This window comes from Elgaria multicarinata, chromosome 12 (genome assembly GCF_023053635.1).
Source record: "Elgaria multicarinata webbii isolate HBS135686 ecotype San Diego chromosome 12, rElgMul1.1.pri, whole genome shotgun sequence".
NCBI lineage: Eukaryota > Metazoa > Chordata > Lepidosauria > Squamata > Anguidae > Elgaria > Elgaria multicarinata.
The window spans coordinates 26027990-26050044 of NC_086182.1; the positions used below are offsets into that span (position 1 = coordinate 26027990).

The 22055-nt window shown below is 46.9% G+C and overlaps 1 protein-coding gene across 1 annotated transcript in view; it reads left to right on the forward strand.

The window, feature by feature from the left end:
• The first annotated feature begins 7216 nt into the window (after positions 1-7216).
• Positions 7217-22055, forward strand: part of ADAMTS15 (ADAM metallopeptidase with thrombospondin type 1 motif 15) — a 41180-nt gene continuing 26341 nt past the window's right edge. The window contains exon 1 of the mRNA XM_063139509.1: positions 7217-8194. Coding sequence (XP_062995579.1) covers positions 7217-8194 — 978 coding nt within the window. The remainder of the gene's footprint in view (positions 8195-22055) is intronic.

Genomic DNA, 22055 nt, shown 5'->3' on the forward strand with positions numbered 1-22055 from the left:
CTCAAACTCACCACTGGGACAGCTTATCCATGTGTCCACGCGCATGCCAAGTTTCAAGCAAATCCCATCATCCCCTGATTTTTGCGGAATTTATGAAAATCCAACACGCCTTTCCATAGCTCCGTCAATTTTGCACGTTAAAAAAAACCCTCAAACGCACCACCATGAAAGCTTATCCAGGGATACATACGCATGCCAAGACTCAAGGCAGTCCCATCATCCCCTGTTTTTTGGCGGGGCTTAAACCTGCAAAATTTGGAACTTCCAAAACTCCAAGTGAGCGCAGGAAGGACTTCTCCCCTGAGTCAAAGCCACACACACACAACATCCCTGCGAGGTGGGCAGGGGAGGAGGGAGGGAAGGCAGGCAGGCAGGCATGCAGCTGGCATTTCTGGGGGCATAAGGAAGTGAGCCAAGGATAAGCCAGTAATGCATATAAAATGGAATAAATAAACAAATAAATAAACGAAGGAGGGGTGGAATTAAAAGCAGCAGTGATGCTGAAATAAACAGCAAGAAGAACTTTTTAAAAAAGGCTATATCTGTCTTTTACCAGCAATAGGGGGACGTGCCCGGGGGAGAGGGAAGCAGCTGCCAGTTCAGCTCAAGAAAGCCATTGCTTCACCAACAGCTCTGAGAGAACTTGAGAAGTAAACGCTCACTTCAACTCATAATAGGCATCGGTCCACCACTAAGAAGTAAACGCTCACTTCGACTCATGATAGGCATTGCTCCACCATTTTACTCTCTTTGGAAGGCTCTGATGGCCTTCCAGTGCAGGAGAGAGTGGGGGCACGTCCACGATGAGATGCCCTAGGGGAGCTCATCCCCTTGCACCACATCTTTTCAGTTGTTCCCCAAAGTTAGGGTGGGTAGCAGTGCTGTGTTTCTATCTCTTATTCTTGGCTTAGTATATGATTTCAGGTTGTGTTTGTGCATTTGGTGGGGCTACTGTGTTAAAAAACACTGGGAAAAGTCCGTTCAGATTAAGAAAGAGAAGTTTCCCAGAATCCCAAGTTACCCGTTTTGCCTATGCCCTCCTCTAACTTTGGGATCATGTGATCATGACCGGGAGCTGACTCTGCCCCCTCAGCCCTTTGAAAAAGGTATTTTTCCCGCTGATTTTTTTAAAAATTCTAGCGCGCGACCCGCACCACGCAGAGAGGTGAGAGTAGTCTCAAAATGACCCCCATCCATGACTCTCTGTGCACAAGAATTTTCAGAATGATAGCTTAAAAATCAACCCAGTTATCCCCGATTGTTTTCCTCAATGCAATCCTATGGGCGAAAACCGCCGTTTGAGCCGCGCTGTCCGTTTGTTGACCCGATTTTTAAAAAATTCTAGCACGTGACCCACATGATGCAGAGAGGTGAGAGTAGTCTCAAAATGACCCCCATCCACGACTCTCTGTGCACAAGAATTTTCAGAACGATAGCTTAAAAATCAACCCAGTTATCCCCGATTGTTTTCCGCAATGCAATCCTATGGGCGAAATGTTTCAAGATGGCGATCGGAGCGCTCCGCCTGAACTAGGAGCTCCGAAAAATGGCCGCTTCTCTTCGCCTTGCTTCTAGGCGTCCGCGGTCCGCTTCTACTCCACCTCTGGGTAAGGCGGAGCAGGCCAATCCGCTACTGCTTCTCCGCTCCTAATCGGAGCGGAGCAAATGCCTATTCTTTACATCTGAATTCAACAGGTCAAGTCTGACTAAATTTGGAAACAACCCACTGTCTGCATGGAGCTTTCAAGGAAAGCGTGTTAGAGTTCTCAGAATCCTACTTTTTATTTTGAAAGAAAGTTACTGGTCCTTATGGATGCTGGGGCAACTTGAAAACAATCATGTTGCTAGAAAACTCCTCAAATGTTGCAAGCAAGCAAGACATAAATGTGGTTACTTCTCTCCAAGAATGCAGTGGTCATTCCACCTGGCTATTATAAACAAACATCATGTTGTAATAGTATGAAAGAGTCAGTACCTGAATTTAGGGACGTTGGAGAATTCTGCAATGGAATCTGACAAGTTTGGATTTCTATGAATCTGACCTTTGGATTCCTCAGCGGTCTGGGCTTTTCTGAGTCACATGGATTCCATCGACTTGGGGAACACATTTTTTTCTCACACTTTCTGAAATTTTACGCAAATTTAGTCATAGAAAAATATGTCAAATAAGAAAAAACACTGGCCAAAAATGTGCATTTCCCCCATAGGCCAAAGTATGAAAATGCACACGGAGGGGATTTGTGCATTGGGGAGTTGCACATTTTTGCAAGTGTGAATTTGTGCAAAAGGAAATTTGTGCTAATTCAAGATATTGGGGAAAAAATCTGTTTCTGCAAATGAGCAGATGATGGAATGAAAGTCACCTGATAATCCATGAAATGCAGATGGAATGGATTTAACGAAATCCCTACATCCCTACATGGATTTTCTTATTGTCACTTCCCACCCATTCCTTTTTCATCACATCTGTTAAATCACAAGTCGCTGTTTTAACTGCCTTGAACTTTTACTTATTTCATTTCATTTCTATACTGTCCCATAGCCAAAGCTCTCTGGGCAGTTTACAGCCATTTAATAATAATAATAATAATAATAATAATAATAATAATAATAATAATAATAACAATAATAATAATAACAACAACAATGTAATAAAAGTAGTCTAATTTTTTTAACATAGTAACATTAAAACAATGAAAGCAGCTAAAGCAATTTAAATAAACATTTTCCCCCTAATAGACCTGTTCTCAAACAGCAGACATAGATGCCACACCATATACTGTTAAATGCCTGGGAGTAGAGGGTGGTCTTTACCTGGCACTGAAATGATGACAATGTTGGCACCAGACAGGCCTCTGTAAGGAGCTCATTCTGGAATCAGGGGGACACCACTGAGAAGGCCCTCTCCCTTGTTGCCACTTTCTGAACCTCCCTTGGGAGTGGCACTCAGAGGTGGACCTCAGATGTTGATCGTAGAGTCTGGGTGTTTTCAGGTCAGGAGAGGTGTTCTGTCAGATATTGTGGTCCCAAGGCACGTAAGGCAGAATATGTGGCTGCTATGAAATGGACACGTATGTTGAGGATTTATTTATTTATTTATTTATTACATTTTTATGCCACCCAATAGCTGAAGCTCTCTGGGCGGTTCACAAAAATTAAAACCATAATAAAACAACCAACAGGTTAAAAACACAAATACAAAATACAGTATAAAAAGCACAACCAGGATAAGACCACGCAGCAAAAATTGATATAAGATTAAAATACAGAGTTAGAACAGTAAAATTTAACTTTAAGTTAAAATTAAGTGTTAAAATACTGAGAGAATAAAAAGGTCTTCAGCTGGCGATGAAAGGAGTACAGTGTAGGAGCCAGGTGGACCTCTCTGGGGAGCTCATTCCACAGCTGGGGTGCCACAGCAAAGAAAGCCCTCCTCCTAGTAGCCACCTGCCTCACTTCCTTGGATCATTATCAAAGGAATCAAAAATAAAACTGCCACTTTCAACATGCCTTTAAAGAAGTCTCTGGTGCGACACTTGACTTAAGGTGGAGATCGCCACAGCTCAAAAATGGTAGAGCTGGTGCAGAAAAGGACAACTATAATGATCTAGGAGGTGGAGTAACTCTCCTATGGGTAAATGTTACACTGTTTGGGGCTTTTTAGCTTAGAAAGAAAGGAGCAAGTCAGGACATGATAGATATGCACAAATTGGTGTGGAGAAAGTAGATTAGGAAATGCTTTTCTCCCTCTCTCATAACTTCTAGAACCTGGAGTCATACATTCAAATGAATGGTGGAGATTCAGGACAGACAAAAAGGAAGAACTTCATCACATAGTGCATAGTTAAATTATGGAATTTGTTACCACAAGATGTCATGATGACAACCATTTTGAATTACGATTAGACAAATTCATGGAAGATAAGCCTATCAAAGCTATTTCACTTTTGCCTTGCTTGTGGGTCTCCCGTAGGCATTTGGCTGGCTGGCATAAGAATAGAATGTTCCCCTGGGCTTTAGATTGGTCCAAGAGGGCTCTTCTGTTCTAAACAAATGTAGTAAATAATCAAAAATGTTAAAAGGCAGTATATAAATGCAGTAAATAATAAAATAAACCCTACATAACTCTGATCTATAACTAATTGCTACACTGAAAAAATGGTATTCATATTTATTTATTCCATATCCTGTTAAATGCCTTCCTTGCTATTAGCAATGAAATGATGCTTGTAGTTAACAATTAACCATTTTCAACCTTGTCTTTCTTTTAAGAAATCTGATTCATTTTATGTTTTGGCCAACTCATCACTCCATTATGCAAAAAAGAAAAAAACAGTGGCACTGAATAATAGAATTGTCTAGTTCTTCTGCTGATGTCGGCATAGAAAAGCTGCTATGATGGTGTTAGAGCAAATAGGAAGAAGTTACTTGAGGGTTTAAGCCAATAGAGTCTTTTTCATAGCCACATGTATATACAGGATCTACACTACTGCTTTATAGCAGTATCGAAGTGCACTGACAACTGTTGGGGCACATGATACACCTATACCAAACAGAATCTAACACTATAGAAGCAGTATATAGAATGTGTCATGGACTCCAACAGTTGTCAGTGCACTTCAATACCGCTATAAAGCAGTAGTGTAGATCCTGCCTGAATGTACCGCTTTCATACCACTTTGATAGTGCTATATCCTGCTTGGTGTAGATCTGGCCTACAATTTCCTCACCAATTATTACTGATAGCTGAATTATGGCTGAATTCAGACTGTTTAAAGATGGCTAAGGGTGATAGGGCTTGTAGTTAAAAACATCTAGGGGGCTCAAGGTTTGGGAAGGCTGGTTTAAAGAGAGAATATTTTGTAGGCATTTTGCATCAAATACGAGTATATGGATTCTTTTTGGGGCGTATGTTTAAGACAAATTCATAAAAAGTACAATAGACTCAATCTGATTCCACTGTCCTGGCTATCTTCAACCCAGGAACATGGGAACTGTAGTTCTGAAGGAATCTAGAGAGACCTCCAACATCTCATTTTCAGCACCACCACCAAATTACAATTCCCAGCACTCCTCAGGAGAAGACATTGCATGTGTTTAACCAGTTTACCTTTATTTATGGGAATGGAGAAAAGGGGGCATTCCGGCGGGCGGGGAGGGGAAGAGATCAGAGACGCCAGGATATGAATTATCCTGAGCCTCTTCCAGCCTCCTTCCCTCCCCCTCCAAACTGTGCTTGCTAGATGGTCTTAAAAGCCCAACTAACAAAATCTGCAGGGAGAGCAGACAGGGAGCTGAAGATTGGCTCCACCACTCCTTGCACCCTGCATTGGATGGTTTGAGTTCAGCAGCTTCTGGTCACCGAAGGTGTAATCAACAGGACTGGGCCCTGAGGCTGTGATCCTATACACATTTAGCCAGGAGCAAGTCCCAGTGAACTCCATGGGATTTACATCCCAGTAGACATGTACGAGCCTCGTGTGGCGCAGAGCAGTAAAGCAGCAGTTTCTGCAGCTGAAACTCTCCCCACGGCCTGAGTTCAATCCCAGCGGAAGCTGGTTTCAGGCAGCCGGCTTGGGTCAACTCAGCCTTCCACCCTCCCGAGGTTGGTAAAATGAGTACCCAGTTAGCTGGGGGAAAGGTAGTAATGGTCGGGGAAGGCAATGGCAAACCACCCCGCTATAAGGCCTGCCAAGAAAACATCAGCGAAAGCTGGCATCCCTCCAAGAGTCAGTAATGACTCAGTGCTTGCACGAGAGGAGACATGTACAGGATTACACTGTTACTGTATTGTTTTATTGCACTGATTACATTTTAAGTCATACCATGACTAGAGAGAAAAGTTTTCATTTCCATTCTATGTTTCCTCCAGCATCAATGGGGTTAGCTTGTTTATTATCTTCATGGCAACCATGTGAGGAGGGCGAGGCTGGGAGATGTATGTCTTTCCTGGCTGGGCCATGCAGTGCTCACACACGGTGAGGTTTTTTGGCTGAGTGGAGATCTTAGCAGCCCAACTTATTGCTCTGAACTATACCACACTGCTCTTAACTGTATCTGCAGGCCCTCAGTCAGCCCCCAAGCTGCAATGTGTGTTCACACATGAGCTGGCATTCAAGTAAACGGGGGAGGAAATATCTGTGAGTTACAATATCTGTGAGGACAACTGAACAGTTATTTGTTTTAGTTTCAAGGGACCGGTAACAGTGAGTGCTCAGAAATGCACACGGAAAGCTTTCCAAGTCGGAAATGATAAGGGGAACACTAATGAAGAGAAAGGAGACATAATGCAGCCTTATGCATTTTTTGGCTGGGTTCAAACCTCTCTCTCTCTCTCTCCCCCTCCCTCCCTCCCTTCCCTTAAAACACACACACACAGCATCCTTTTGGCTGCAGCCTTTGGCTTGTCAACGCTTTCCTGGGGTTCAGGAAACCTCAAAAGATCTGGCCACAAACAAAACACAGTCCTATGAAAAAAAAACAGCGGAGTCAGAGAAACGCAGGAACTTTAATTAGAGAAAGAGGGGGCGGGGTAGAGCGAGAGCGATGCCCTAAAGTGGGACGTGGGGCAAAGCGTCTGCAAAGAAGGCACGAAAAGGAACAGCAGACGCAGCAGCACCGCTGCCGAGCGTCTCTCCACCCCACCCACCCCACTATTCAAAAAGGAAAAGGAACAATTGCAAAAGTCAGCTAAATTTTGGGCGGGTTTGCAAACAAATTTGCGCTGGCTCTTTAAAACGCGAGCAGAAGGCGCCGCACAGAGCTCCTTGCAGCAACTCAGAGCGCTGCAAGTGGTTGAGGGCAGCCCAATAAGACTCTTCAGCACCTCCCCTTGGAAAGAAAAAAAGAAAGAAAGAAAGAAAGAAAGAAACTCTCGTTACAAACCCCTGGATCTATTAAAAAAAAAAATTGGCACATGACAGCAATGTATATAAGGCCCTAACAAGCCCGATGCCTTTTGGAAAAGGCAGGTACCGTGAGGGGGGGAAAGGCACGGCGGGGATGCCTGCTTAAGCTAGACCAGGGCTCGGAACCGGAGCGGGGGCTAGGCGAAAGGCGAAAGGCGCAAGGCTCGCCGGGTCGGGGAGCTGGATTTCCCCCGGAGTGCCCCGGGGTTCCTTTCTCCCGCGTGGCGGATGTGCAGCGGACCCCGGCAGCCCCACCGGCTCTGCTCGCTCCCTCTCTCCGCCCTCCTGCCCTCCCTATCGCCGCAGCCATGCCGCTGCCGCGGGGCTCCCTCGCGCTCTGCCTGGCCCTCCTGCCTGCGCTCTGCGCGCCCCTGGAGACCGAGGTGGTCACCCCGCTCCGCCTCGACCCGGACCTCAACGGGCGCCAGTATTTCCAGCGGGGCCCCGAGGATCCCCCGCAGCAAGGAGCGATCTTCCAGATCAGCGCCTTCCGCGAGGATTTCTACTTGAACCTGACCCCGGACGCGCAGTTCCTGGCGCCCTCCTTCGCCACGCAGTACCTGGGCGCCCACGCGGCCGGCCGGGGCGAGCAGCAGGGCGACCTGCGCCACTGCTTCTACTCCGGGGACGTCAACTCGGAGCGGGACTCCTTCGCCGCCTTGAGCCTGTGCGGCGGGCTGACGGGGGCGTTCGGCTACCGCGGGGGCGAGTACCTCATCAGCCCCTTGCGCAACGCCAGCGGCGACCGGGCGCGGCGCAACAGCCAAGGCCAGCACCTGTTGCAGCGCCGGAGCGCGCCGGGCCACGCCGCCACCTCCCGCTGCGGCGTGGGCTCCAGCCTGAACCCGGCCATCCTGCAGGCGCTGGAGAAGTACAAGTTCAGCCAGGCCGACGGCCGGCCCAGCCCGCGCGCCAACGAGACGGGCCGGCCCGGGGCGCCCAAGAAGAGCGGCCGCGCCAAGCGCTTCGTCTCCATCCCCCGCTACGTGGAGACGCTGGTGGTGGCCGACGAGTCCATGGCCAAGTTCCACGGCGACGACCTGCAGCACTACCTGCTCACCCTGATGGCCACGGCGGCCCGCCTCTACCGGCACGCCAGCATCCAGAACCCCATCAACCTGGCCGTGGTCAAGTTCATGGTCATCGGGCAGGACGACAAAGGGCCCAAGGTGACGGGCAACGCGGCGCTCAGCCTGCGGAATTTCTGCGTCTGGCAGAAGAAGTGGAACAAGGGCAGCGACAAGCACCCCGAGTACTGGGACACGGCCATCCTCTTCACCAAGCAGGTGGGTGCCTCCAGAGACGCGGGGGGCTGGAAGGAAGGGAAGTAGGCAGGCGGGCGGGCGGGGGGCGGGCGCGAGCCGGCTCGCCAGCCAGCCAGCCAGCCAGCCGTGGGGCTTCAGCGCTTTAGATGTCGCCTCCTGTCCTGCGCCTTTGGCGAGGCCGGGAGGGCACCGCACGTCGCTGCCGCCGCCTTGCGCCCTGGGCGCCCTGCCTTGCCCCTGCCTCTCTTCCCCGCCGCCTTGCGTCCCCTCCGGGCAAGGCTGCGGGGCGCCCCTCTCGGCCGCCCTCCTCCCAAGCCCTCTCCAAGGCGCAAGCGCTAGAGGAGCGCAGAGCGGGCGCGCAAAGGGATCCCCTTTCCACGGACCGTCGATGGGCTTGTTCGACCCGGCTTCGTGACTTCAGAACCCGGGGAGTTTGGACCTGGCAGCCAATAAGGCTGGTTGGCCTCATCGAAGGAGGCTCTGTAATAATAATTCTCATTCTCTCTCTCCTCTCTCTCTTTCTCTCTCTCACTCTGTGTGTGTGTAGAATTGGCTCTCCTGTCCTTGTTTTAGTTTCTGCAGTTTTAAGACTACAGCATCCAATGGAGGCTTACTTAGGAGTAAGGCGTCCATTGAACGAAGTGGGGAGTTATTCCAAAATAAACATACAAGATTGGGCTGCACCTGCCGTCAAGGGCACGTCAACAAAGGCCTTCAGAATATGTCTGGCTAATGACAGCGGATGGGTTTTGCTAATCGGTTGTGTGGGCTTGGGGGTGATTTGCCAAAGAAAGGCAGGGCGCCTATGAAGCTGCTTCATTTAGCCTAGAACCCGGTTGCCTGCTAGGACTGGCTGTGACTCTTCAGGGTCTCTCCCTGCCCCTTGAGGGTTTTAATGCAGCGGCCAGGAACTGAAGTTTGGATTTTCTGCATCCGAAGCATGTGCTCTTTTGCTGAGCCCTGGCCCCTCCCATAGCTCAGTGGTAGCTCAAAGAGGGGAACTCGTGGGCCGTGTGCTTGGCATACGTGGAATTCCTTTGGAACAGCAAGCCAAGGGGGAAAAAAACAAGCGCCCGTTGGCACAAGTTTTTCTTTTTCTTTTTAGTGAGACCAGTAAATGGGTCAGAGGAAAGACATTCTTCAAGCGGAGGCATTTTCAGCAAGAAGCTGCAATTTGCCACTGGGCACCTCTTTGGGCAGGGCGGAGCCACGAACCTTCTCCTTTCATCCTGCTTCTCCCTCTTTCCTCCCTTTTCCTGCCTATTGGCTCTTGGCTGCCAATTACTCGATGCAGCAGACTTTCATTTCATGACCCAGAGCAGCAATCATCTGTGGCTCTGAACGTTTGCTGGATGCATCTGTAAATGCAACTTGAGGATTTTATTTTATTTTTTTACTTCTTCTTTTTTTTACTGGGGGTGGCGCAGGGAGGCAAGACTTCCCAGGGATGGAAATATATTTCCCCGATTCTCATACTACTAGGACTTCCAGGGTGATACAGTGAAATGAGTAGGCAGAATGTTCAGGACAGAGGAAGACAATGCCTTTTCACGCAATGAACTCATGGGATTCACTGGCACAAGATGTGGTAATGGTCAGTGACATTAGCTATGACAGCTCAATGGGGCTTCTATGTTGAGGGATAGTGTATCTATGCATACTAGTTACTGAAGGATTCCCCCCTTTCCAAGGAAGGGCTATAAAAAGGAGGCAAGGCTAGGTGAACCCTTGGCCTGATCCAACAAGGCTTGCATTACATTCTTATTTGTTCAATTGCGCCAAGAATTGGCTTCCTTTCTGAACTCTCCAAAACAGCTGGATGTGACAGCAATGTCTTTTCTGAAGCTGTTGCAGAATCCTCTGTTGCAAAGCGCCTAGGAAACTTGAGAGCCATTAATATGTTCCTCACCCATGTGAGTTCTCTTCCTTTGGAAACCATTAGCTCTCACGTGCCTTGTGTGTGAAGTGGGATTTGTTTCCCCAAAGTCATTTTTCATGTGAACGTTTATTTACAGTTGACGTAAACAAGTGAAGTTTATCTGGCGGCGTGACTCCTGTCCTTAAAGAAACAGTCCTGTGACTTATCCCTAATTAGAAAGATTTGTGACTCCCTTCCTTGCGGTTCTTTTATGTTTTGTTTGGCGGGATCCATCACAATCTAATGGAGAACAGAATGATGTTCCTAGTGTTTTTTTTTAAAGTCAAACTGTTATGGCTTCAGAAAAGTCAGCATCCATCCTGACTTCCTGCTGGTAAACTAGCCGTCTTCAATAGGATACAAGAGGACTGGACAGTTCCTAGCTCCTCCCTCTGTGGTCCCTTTGCTCTTTAGCATCTCTGCAGATGATGCTGACAACCAACGCATCCCCTGTCATTGGTCATGTGCTATCGCTTCTTGCCCAATAGGACTACAACTGTCCGCTTCACCCTGTGTCCCTCAGCAGTTGTCATCACATGAGAGTGAGTGACATCTGCTTTCTCTCCAGCTGGACTGCCTTCAGACAGGTGATAGACTTGAGACTTCCTCGAAGAATCCCTTGTCATGCTCAGGCAGGATTTTGGCTATTCTGATCCATGGCAGTGATCCCAGTGATGCTCATGGGAAGCATTTGCGTTCATCCAGTCAGCATTCCTCCTTTGACACTGCAATAGCTTCAGCTAAACCATATCCCGAAATGGTCCGTCCTTTGCTTTTCCGTTTCCACCATTGCTGATTTTCTTATTTTTCAGGGGTCGATTTTATCTAGACATATTTTCTTATCCGAGTCTACATGACTGGCTGTTAGCATTCACAAATTCAAGTTTTTGGGGTGGGTGGAGAGCTAGGGCCAAAAAATAAATAAAATGCCTCCCTTTCCCCAACATGCTGAAAAGCCTAACCCTAGATATACAGCTATAGGCTCATAGACGAAAAGTGGACTAAGAATGTAGCAAGTCACAAAAGCAATGATTACCGTGTGTGTTTGTATGTGTCACCAGAACACCGTGCATGACTACCTGCATGCATAAAACAGGTCAAAGTCACCATAGCCACCCCACAGCCCATGCATAAACATTGGGTTTGCTGGGTGAGAGCAAACCATAGAAGTCCTTGAGACTTAAGGGAGATAGTGTGGGGTGAGAGGCAATTTGGTGTAGTGGTTAGAGTGTTGGGCTGTGACTGGGCAGGCCCAGGTTCTAGTCCTCACTCAGGCATGAGGTTTGGGAATTATTATTATTATTATTATTATTATTATTATTATTATTATTTATTACATTTATATACCCTCCATAGCCAAAGTTCTCTGGGCAGTTTACAAAAGTTAAAAACAATGAACATTAAAAACAAATATACAAAATTTTAAACCATAAAAAAACATAAAATACAAACAAAAACAGGCAATATCCATTTAAAACAAATATTCTGGTGTCAGTTAAAAAAACTCAGCATATGCTTTTAAGTGCTGTTGAATGTCTGGGAGAAGAGAAATGTCTTGACCTGGTGCCAGACGATCCTCGTCAGGGAGATCATTCCATAATTGAGGGGCCACCACTGAAAAAGGCCCTTTCCCTTGCTGCCGTTCTCTGAGCTTCCCTCGGAGTAGGCACCTGGAGGAGGATCTTAGAAGTTGAGCGTAGTGTACGGGTAGGTTAAGGGAGTTGACTTGTGCCTGACACTGCCTCTCAGCCTAACCTACCCCACAGGGTTGTTGTGAGGATAAAAATGGAGAGGAGGGTTATGTACACTGCCTTGGGCTCCTTGGAAGAAAGGCAGGCTAGAAATGAATCAGTCAAACAAACAAGTTCCATATGTGAGCCTAAAAGAAGGGGTGAGGGGAGGTCATTGAAAAGCAGTGACGTAATATCTGTTTTGGTGGCGTGGTGCCTCTATGCATGTTCCTGGCACCAGCCCTCTTGTATGTAGATATAACTCCTAGAAAGAGCTACAGACTTTGGTGTGTTGAATGCAGATGCGAATCCGCCGTAAGACAGAATCCTGCCTTTCCCCTGTCTCCACCCAGTCCTTCCCATGATACCAGACTGGAGCAGGCCACGTTTGGCTGTTTCTACTGTGCTGCTCAATGGGGTGGGACTGCAGGAACCTCACATGGTAGACATTAGAGCAGGAGGTGGCTCGGCGGATGAGACCCCTTGTCTTACTGAAAATGAGACCTGGAACTTTTCCACCAACATTGAAGTGGGAACGGAATGATGCTTTAGTTGCTGCTGCACGGCAGTGTGACAATGGATGCAAATGGATGCAAATGTGTGACAAATGTGATTTTACTTACTGGGTTGTCAAGAAATTATTCACACAGGGTGAAGAGAAAATAATTGTTTTGGATTACTAACATTTAGGAGTGTCATCACACAGGGGGAAAATCACGTTTGTTTACTGTCGCTTCTCCGCCCCCGCATTTGTCCCTCATTACTTCCTCTTTTGAAAGAGGAAGTAAACAAAGTGCACGTGGCCCATTCAGTGGGCCGTTTTGATCCTGCTGCTTCTCCTGCACACAGCGGGAGATAGGGGCAACTTCCATCTTTAAAAATAAGTCAGACTTGCTGGGATGTTGGGTTTTTTTGTCATGCAAAGAAGGCCAGAAGAGGCAGGAGGTGCACAGGACTCAGATGACGTCATGAGAGGGACCCACAAAATCCCATGAGTGCCCAGTAATGAGTGTGTAATAAAACCCTCATCTGATGGAGCTCTAGATAGAGGTCTGCAGTCCCATGGCTGCTGAAGGGATAATAAAAAGCATAATATGATATGTTTTAATATATAATAAAGCAAACCTGTCTTACATTTTCCTTCCCCATTCTGTGGAATTCTATCTTGGAGAAGATGAGTAACTCTCCTGTCTCATTTTTTTGTTTCTTCTTCTTCTTCTTCTTCTTCTTCTTCTTCTTCTTCTTCTTCTTCTTCTTCTTCTTCTTCTTCTTCCTCTTCCTCTTCCTCTTCCTCCTCCTCCTCCTCCTCCTCCTCCTCCTCTTCTTCTTCTTCTTCTTCTGAATTTATCCCCCCTTCCATAAGTATTTCCAAAGTAAGATGCTTTGGAAACACAGGAAATTGATCTCAGCAAGTCTGAAGCAATTTAGACAACATGATCGCTGTAGGTCTGACCTTCCATTCAACTTGAGCAGTAGTGTCCTAGTTCTCACAAAGAGCAGATGAAGAAGTAATCTTGGGCATGGGGCCGTACCACTTCAGCCTGGAAGAGTAGGGCTCACATGGATGAGTGTTCTTCCAGACTTTAAATGACACTGCTTAACATGTCAGGGGGAAAGCAAGCCTAGATTCCTTCTCATTGAGATCTAATGCAGAGGGGATTTTGCTGTGTGCAGGAGCTTACAGTCACATGACTCCCCAGTCATGTGAGGCAGTATTGTCCAGGGATGGTTTACCATCTCGTATGCAGTTTGTAAGAACTAGGCCGTTGAACTCCATCAGATGAGTGCACGCTCATTACTGGGCACACACAGATTTTCGCAGGTCCCTTTCACAATGTTGTCTGCCTCCTGTGTGCCTCCTGCCCCTTCTAGCCTTCATGTGACAAAAAAACACCCCAGTAAATCCAACTTCTTTTTAAAGACAGAGGTTGCCGCTGTCTCCTGCTGAGTGCAGGAGAAGTAGCATGATAAAAACAGCCCACTGAATGGGCCACGTGAACATTGTTTGCTTCCTCTTTCAAAAGAAGAAGTAATGAGGGACAAATGTGTTGGCAGAGAAGCGACGGTAAGCAAATGCGATTTCCCCCTTGTGATGACGCCCTATGACAGGGCTTAACTATTTGTTGTGTTAATTGTGTGGCTTGCAGTCACATTGGAAGATTCCCCCCCCAATTTAATCCTTGGAATGGGGTTGGGGGGCAATTTTCCATTGTGATTGTGGTGTGTGGGAAGGGGAGGGTTAACCCTTGCCTCTCCAGCAGAGTTCCTAATGGAAATCATCTCATCCCATTTTGCAACAGAAACACACACACCTCCCACTGGGGTCAATGGGGACATCTTTTCTATCATGGATGGTGTGTGTGTGTGTCATATCCATAGGGATTGTGGCCCCTCCCCACCTGCTGCTGTCCATACGGAAATCTCCACTCTATGATTAAATTTCCAAAAATCTTTTTGATGTGGCTGCAACCCCCCAAATTAGCATAACGTGGTTTCTTGTGTCTATTTGTTCTCACTTGAATTTGAGACCCACATCTGGGCCGGTTATAAGAAACAGCTACAAAAGAGAGAATGGGTTCTCCTCTTGTATCAATATGGGGATGTTTCCCATATTCTTTGGATCAGGCAATACCTGATTTATGATTACAAGTGTGAGAAAGGAAACATGCTGGCCCCATTTACTTGACGGGCTCCCATAGTTCCTGGCAGAATCCTTTGGAAGTCTATGGAGTTACGTTCAGGATAGGTTTGGCTCCTAGCATATGAAGGCCTCATCCCATCTTTCAAATAATACCCAGTTTGCATTTTTCATGCATTACTGAGCTGCTCATTCCTCAATCCCCAATGTGAGGGCACTGGATCAACTAAGACATCTGCCTTGCTTGAACTCATCCATCTGTGGTCCCTTGATGATACTGCGAAATTTATCTGCCTGCCAAAAGGCTGTTATGTAAACCCAGAGCTCTTGTTTCATTAAAAAGAGAGAAGGGAAAAGCTAATTGATAGGCAGTTTGGAATTGCAGTCAACAAGTTAGGGATAGAGCACGGCTGTTCATTCTCGTTTGGCATCAGGACGTTCTTGCTAAGATTTGTTCCCCTCCCAGTAAATGGCACCAGGTGATGGATGCAACCTTACTGAGCTCATTCTCTTCCATAGCTCTTCGTTCTGACTGTCCGTGCAAGTTTTGCATGCAGGGGGTCCCAGGTCCAATTCCTGGCATCTTCAGGTAAGGTTAGGAAAGACCCTTTTCTGAAACCCTGGAGAACCACTGCCAGTCACCGTAAACAATACTGAACATGATGGACCATTGGTTTGACCAGGGCCGGCCCTACCATTAAGCAGGGTGAGGCAGTTGCCTCAGGTGGCAGATGCTGGGAGGCAGCAGCAAAGTGTTCAAGGAGAGAGTTGTGCCCTTTGCTCCCCTTAAGCTAGCCTGTTGCCTTCAGGTTCAGTGGAGGACATTGCCTCATCATTAGTGTTGAAGATAGGTTCATCTGCCTGTCCAGGCAGATTTTGTACATGGAATGGGAGGGGGCGCCATCTTGTCCTTTGCCCCAGGCAGAAAAATGTCTTGGGCCAGCCCTGGACATTCTTAAATAGTGTTGCTAAAGAAAAGCACCAACAGCTCAGGAACATCTCACACATCTGACATGGATACACAAGGTGGCCTTAAGGCCTAATCTCCAAATCTGCAATATGGAGATAATATTACTGACCCAACCTTATAGGGTTGTTGTTAGGATAACAGCAGGACAATGTATTAGGGGTTTGCAAAGTGGGTCTTCTCTGCCTCAAAAATCTGATCTGGAGCTTTGTAGAGGTAATTCTGTGCCTTGATTTCAAAGCCCCTCCCACCTCTCTGCCTCATTGAATTATCCTTGAAATATTCAGGTAACTGGTATTAATAGAAATGCTTACAGCCCCCTCATTTTTAAAGATAAAGAGATAAATTTTGGCACAGTGATAGCGCTTAAGAAGAGCCTTAGTCCCACCAAATTTGAATCACATCAGTTTATGCTTTGATTTTTTAGTTGTTGTTTTTTTTAAAAAAAATCTCCCACTCCAGCTTTCTTCAATCTGGTGCCCTCCAGATTGGACGCCCCCTTGCACCCAACCACTGAAAAAAGGAGCCTGCTTGTGCCTGACTCAGGTGTAGAAGCTTTCTCACTCATGATGTCAGCCATGTCAGCAGCACATGGGCAGCGCAACGTCATGGGCATCGCGCCCATGGAGCCACCATTTTTTTTAAAAAAGAGAAAGAGCTCTAATGAAAATTAAGGTAAAAAAAGAAAAGGCTTGACCCTGCTCCCCATCCCACCCCCAATGGCCCTGGACTCCCCCCATCCCGGCTCTTTCCCTCTGATGACCCCCACTACATGTGGGGAAGAGGGAAGAAGCCAGGACAGGAGCCTACACTGCCTGCGGTCCTCAGGATCATCCCAGGACCGCAGGTAAAACTGGGATAACTGAGGTTTCGGTTATCTTGGAGAAATGGAGGGATCATCCCTCCCTGCTCCCGGGATCCCCTGTGCATCACAGGGATGATCCAGGGATGATCCCTCGAAAAATGGATGGTTTAGAAAGGGCCTTCTTCTGCTAAGTCTTTCTCTCTGGAAAGTCAGCCTGTTAAATCATAAAGTGCTTTCAGCTGTCTAATGCAGGAAAAAAAATGGTGCTTCTGGAATGGGAAATTTGGGGAACACACCACAGGAGAACAGTGGGTTAAAAAGAGACAGTCTCTCTTCCTTTCTGCATTTCTTTCTTTCCCTCCCATACTGGGTGGAGTAATAAGCATGCTTGGGATTGCAGACTTATTTTAATTGTTGGTTTACAATTCAGTTAGAATTTGTATGCTAAAAGTGCCTTTCCTTCAAATAACCCAAGGGGCCTGCATTGGTGTGTGCAGCAAGGTTGTTGTCTGGGCTGGGTGGGTTTCCTCACTTCCCATGTCTTACCCTTTTCTGGTGCCAGTTGCGACACACAAACAGGATATTTTGCCTACTTCATCATCTCTCCCCTCTGCCCACATCCCGTCTGCTGCTCTGCCTATCGGCAGCACACCTCCTTCTTAAATGACTTTCCAATAACCTTCCTTCTTAAATGACTTTCCAATAATCTTCCTTCTTAAATGACTTTCCAATAATCTTCCTTCTTAAATGACTTTCCAATAACCTTCCTTCTTAAATGACTTTCCAATAACCTTCCTTCTTAAATGACTTTCCAATAACCTTCCTTCTTAAATGACTTCCAATAATCTTCCTTCTTAAATGACTTTCCAATAATCTTCCTTCTTAAATGACTTTCCAATAACCTTCCCTCTTAAATGACTTTTCAATAACCTTCCCTCTTAAATGACTTTCCAAAAACCTTCCTTCTTAAATGACTTTCCAATAACCTTCCTTCTTAAATGACTTTTCAATAACCTTCCTTCTTAAATGACTTTTCAATAACTTTCCTTCTTAAATGACTTTTCAATAACATTCCTTCTTAAATGACTTTCCAATAATCTTCCTTCTTAAATGACTTTCCAATAATCTTCCTTCTTAAATGACTTTCCAAAAACCTTCCCTCTTAAATGACTTTCCAAAAACCTTCCCTCTTAAATGACTTTCCAAAAACCTTCCCTCTTAAATGACTTTCCAAAAACCTCCTAGCATATCTTTGTCTGGACCAGGTTGGAGACCTCAGGTGGTGCTGCTGCCCAAAGGCTTTGCTCAGGGCTGAGGGCAACCTTGTAAGCTGCGCAGAAGGTCAACATGGATCTTCCCGTTTCTAAGGGGAAGTGGCATCAGTGGACTTTTCTATTTGAACCCAGGCCCAAGAGAAGGGGGTTAAAGGAGAGCCCATCAAGAGCTGCTTGTTAATCTCTGCCTGCAGTCATCAGGCAAGGTTCATGAGAGAAAGTGTGTCAGTGTGTCAGTGCAGGTGTTGGGCAAGGAGCCAAATGCTCTTTCAGCTAGCAAGGAAACAGGAATACGAGAGAGAGAGGGAGAAAGAGAGAGAGAGAGAGAGAGAGAGAGAGAGAGAGAGAGATGAGTAAGGCAAACCAAATGGCCCACCTCCACAGAGCAACGTTTTCCCTCTGTCAGATTAGCCAAGGTTTTACTTGGGGAATCATACTTTATGAATCTAAAACAGTTTCTGGGACCCATAATGCTTTGCTTCTTCTGACTAGCCGATTTTTACATGGGCCGGGAACGAGCTAATATTGTGTCCACAATGGATACCTTTATCTTAATTATAGACCATGGCAGGGCAACTTGTGGCCTTCTAGATATTTTGGCCTACAACTCCTATCAGCTCTAGCCAGGCATCATGGGAGTTGTGGCCATCCAGATATTTTGGCCTACAAGTTGCCCACCCCTGCTCAATGGGTGTGGTGACCTACATTTCCCCCCCTATTGCTGATGTGGGCTACATTTCTTACACAGAAGAATAGATGTGGAAGCATATGTGTGGGGAAAATGCCATTTGTGGAGTATGGAGAGAATCCACATAGATTTTGCAGAAGAGATTGGGTTCACCACGTTCTTCTTGGTTTCTGCTCACAGCACTTTCCAGAAAACACACACTCACATCTGGATCTTTCATTCCAAACCAACATTTTCCATGTGTGTTTGTTTGCAGGGCACATGCCATCCTTCGGTAGATGCCCAGGGACTCTTGGCCCCCATCCTCTGACATGGGGCCTAGGCCCAAGGCTGTGCCAAATAGGCTGTGCCATAGGCCAGCTCCACATTTGAGAGGGCCTTTGGCGCAGAGTGGTAAGTGGCAATTACTGCAGCTGAAACTCTCCCCACGGCCTGAGTTCGATCCCAGCGGAAGCTGGTTCTCAGGCAGCTGGCTCAGGTCGACTCAGCCTTCCATCCTTCTGAGGTCAGTAAAATGAGTACTCAGCTAGCTGGGGGAAAGGGAACCGCGACTGGGGGAGGCAATGGCAAACCACCCCGCTACAAAGTCTGCCAAGAAAACGTCAGCGAAAGCAGGCGTCCCTCCAGGAGTCAGCAATGACTCAAGTGCTTGCACGAGAGGTTCCTTTCCTTTCCTTTTCTTGGCAAAGTGCTCTCTGAGGGTCTCCCTCCTATTTCAGTAGGTTCTTAGACCACCACTATAATTTCCCACAATGCCCCAAGGTGAGGCAACATTGAGGGCACTGTGGATATAAAAATGGTGGCTTCAAGACCCAGCACTCAGTGAAGTGCTGAGAGTAGCGGGAAGATGTTTGAAGGTAAAGTGGGAGGTCGCGTCCTAAACTGAGGCCTGGAAGCTCCCCAAGGTTGCTGCACGCTGGTGCCAGGTCTGATGCACCAGGATTCCTTGGCACAGTCTTGTGTTACAGTTGTCAGCTGTAGGGGGAATCCTTGATACATCACCATTGCCCAGAAAGCAGGGAGCGTGTGTGGTGAGTGAGATGCCAGGAAGCACAATTAATAGGGCTGTCATCCATTTGCAAGGGAATATCCCTGCCCAGTAGTCTGGATTTTGAGTTTCTCTGACAAGGAATGTTGTATTGGGGGAGGGGGGGAGGGAGAGAATAAAGACACAGGTGAATAGGGATGTATAGACAGAGGATCATGGGTGGAAGAAGGAGAGGATAGCCATGCATGGTGCAGACTGTATGTCCCTGAACCTAGAGCTTCTCCCAAGTACTCCTTGCATGTTTTTAGACATTTGCAAGCATGAAGACCAGAGAGAGTAGCCCATCAAATAAGAAAAATTGAAAGCTGAGATCCTTCTCTGTGTGAGTTCCTCAAAAGACTGAACAACCTGGCTTTTAATCTGACATAGCTTGTGTGTCTTCATGTGTGGGGATGGGGAATTTGTTCAGCATGAAGGTCTCCTGAGGAAATTTGTCACAGGGTTGGAGAGTTGTATTTGATTTGGATATTTTATTAACATGGATCGTTGCAAACTGTGACAAGCAACCAGCGGGACCGTTTTGTGAGCCCACTGCAATTCCATCCCCCTTCCCCCCACCACCCTATCATCCCTGCCCAGATTGCTGCAGTAAAGGATGGACAAACAGACGAGATGGATGCTGAATGAAGAATTTGGTAGCTTTCTCCTCTTGATCTTCTGAGAAGCAGCAAAGGTGATCTTGATGATGGATGAGCATAGCTTCCTCTCCTGGCCCACCTGTCACAGAGATATGAGAGCAAGAAAGTGAACTTTCTTCTGTGGCTGATGGAAAACAGCCCCAGGAAAACGCTTGCTTTGGAATGTCTGTTGAGGCCGCGGCCTTCACTGGCACTTACCAGCCACTGAACATCCCATCATCTGACAAGGGATGTATGGATTTTGTTAAATCTGCTCCGTCTGTGTTTCACGGATGGTCAGGCCTTGTTTGTTCTGACTTCTGCTCTTTGACAGGATTGGATTTGTTTTTTTTTACCAGAATTTATTTCTACTCGCACTTGTGCACTAGTTAATGTGCATTAGCACATCCGTGTAGATGCGCACCTGGACTAATGTGCACTTGTCCTATTATGCGTTAGTACATCCCCCAAGTGATAAAACAATCTGCAGAATCCATGTGACTTGGAAAAAGCTAGTCCACTAGAGAATCTGCAGGGTCAAATTTATAGAAATCCAAAGTCATTTGGCCCAGTGAGTGCTCAGCAGCTGCCCACTTGCATGCTGAAATAGCACACTTCCCTTTCCTGCATCAGTGATGGCCACCATTGACACAACGGGGGGAATTGCACACTTTCAGGAGCCTCCATACATTGCACACTTTCAGGAGCCTCCATACATTGCACACTTTCAGGAGCCTCCATAAATTGCACACTTTCAGGAGCCTCCATACATTGTACACTTTCAGGAGCCTCCATACATTGTGCACTTTCAGGAGCCTCCATAAATTGCGCACTTTCAGGAACTTCCATACATGCGCACTTTCAGGAGCCTCCATACATTGCGCACTTTCAGGAGCCTCCATAAATTGTGCGCTTTCAGGAGCCTCCATACATTGTGCACTTTCAGAAGCCTCCATAAATTGCGCACTTTCAGGAGCCTCCATACATTGTACACTTTCAGAAGCCTCCATAAATTGCGCACTTTCAGGAGCCTCCATAAATTGCGCACTTTCAGGAGCCTCCATACATTGCGCACTTTCAGGAGCCTCCATACATTGCGCACTTTCAGGAGCCTCCATAAATTGCGCACTTGCAGGAGCCTCCATAAATTGCGCACTTGCAGGAGCCTCCATAAATTGCGCTCTTGCAGGAGCCTCCATAAATTGCACACTTTCCTCCCTTCATGCCAATGGCAGCCTTATAGGCCCATTGGCACAAAGATAAAGGTGTGAATGGAGGAACGGGGAGGTGCGTGATTTCAGAGCATGGGTGGGCAACTGCTAAGCAGTTCCCAGGGTCTTACGTGCACTCAGGCAGGGGTCTGCACTTATGTAAGGAGCACCCAACTGAATCCAGGTGGCCAAACGCAGGGGGGTCATTGAACTCCTGTACCAAGTCGGGCACTCATGGCATCACTACTGGTGTGTCTTCATTTGTGGTTTCATTCCTATGACAGTCGATTTCACACATGCAAGCCATCCAGCACTCCCAATGAGCCAGGACATCCCCCAGGAGCAGCCGAGGAAGATACTTTGTGCTCCTTTATCTGTTATTGTTTTATTCCCCTCAGTCATCTGTCTTTGTCTGTGAGGCCTTGCACATATCAGTGCTCCTTTGGAACTCACCCACACCCATTCCCCTGCCACTGGCCTGGCTCACAAAAGTGGACCTGTCAGTTTCCTGACAGCTATGTGTATTCTGGGCTGTTGTCACACAGCAGTCATGTTGGATTATATATAATTTACTAAATGATAATAATAAAAAAATGCTGATCTATCCAGACTAGGGACCAATGTCTGAATGCTGGCCCGAAAACAAAATGACTCCTTCCTATCCGCCACTATTCCATTTTCCCATTTGACCAGTTATATTACCGGCTTCCTGTTAAGGACCAGTAGTTGACTAGCAGGAGAGGATTTTTTGGCTCCTTACTCAATCAACTTTTTTCTTCCTCTTTTCTTTTTTTTTACCGACTGTGCCAGATTATCTGCTCCGTTGACCAGCATCCGCCACAGAGGAGTGTGTGTGCTGGTTACAGACATGTGGTTTGCGTATAAAGACAATGGGAAGATGTTTCCCTTGACTATTCAGGCTGCTGTTTAGGGCTTTTCAAATGATAATGCAGAAGGAGAAAGGAAATTAGACGCAGGGAGATTTT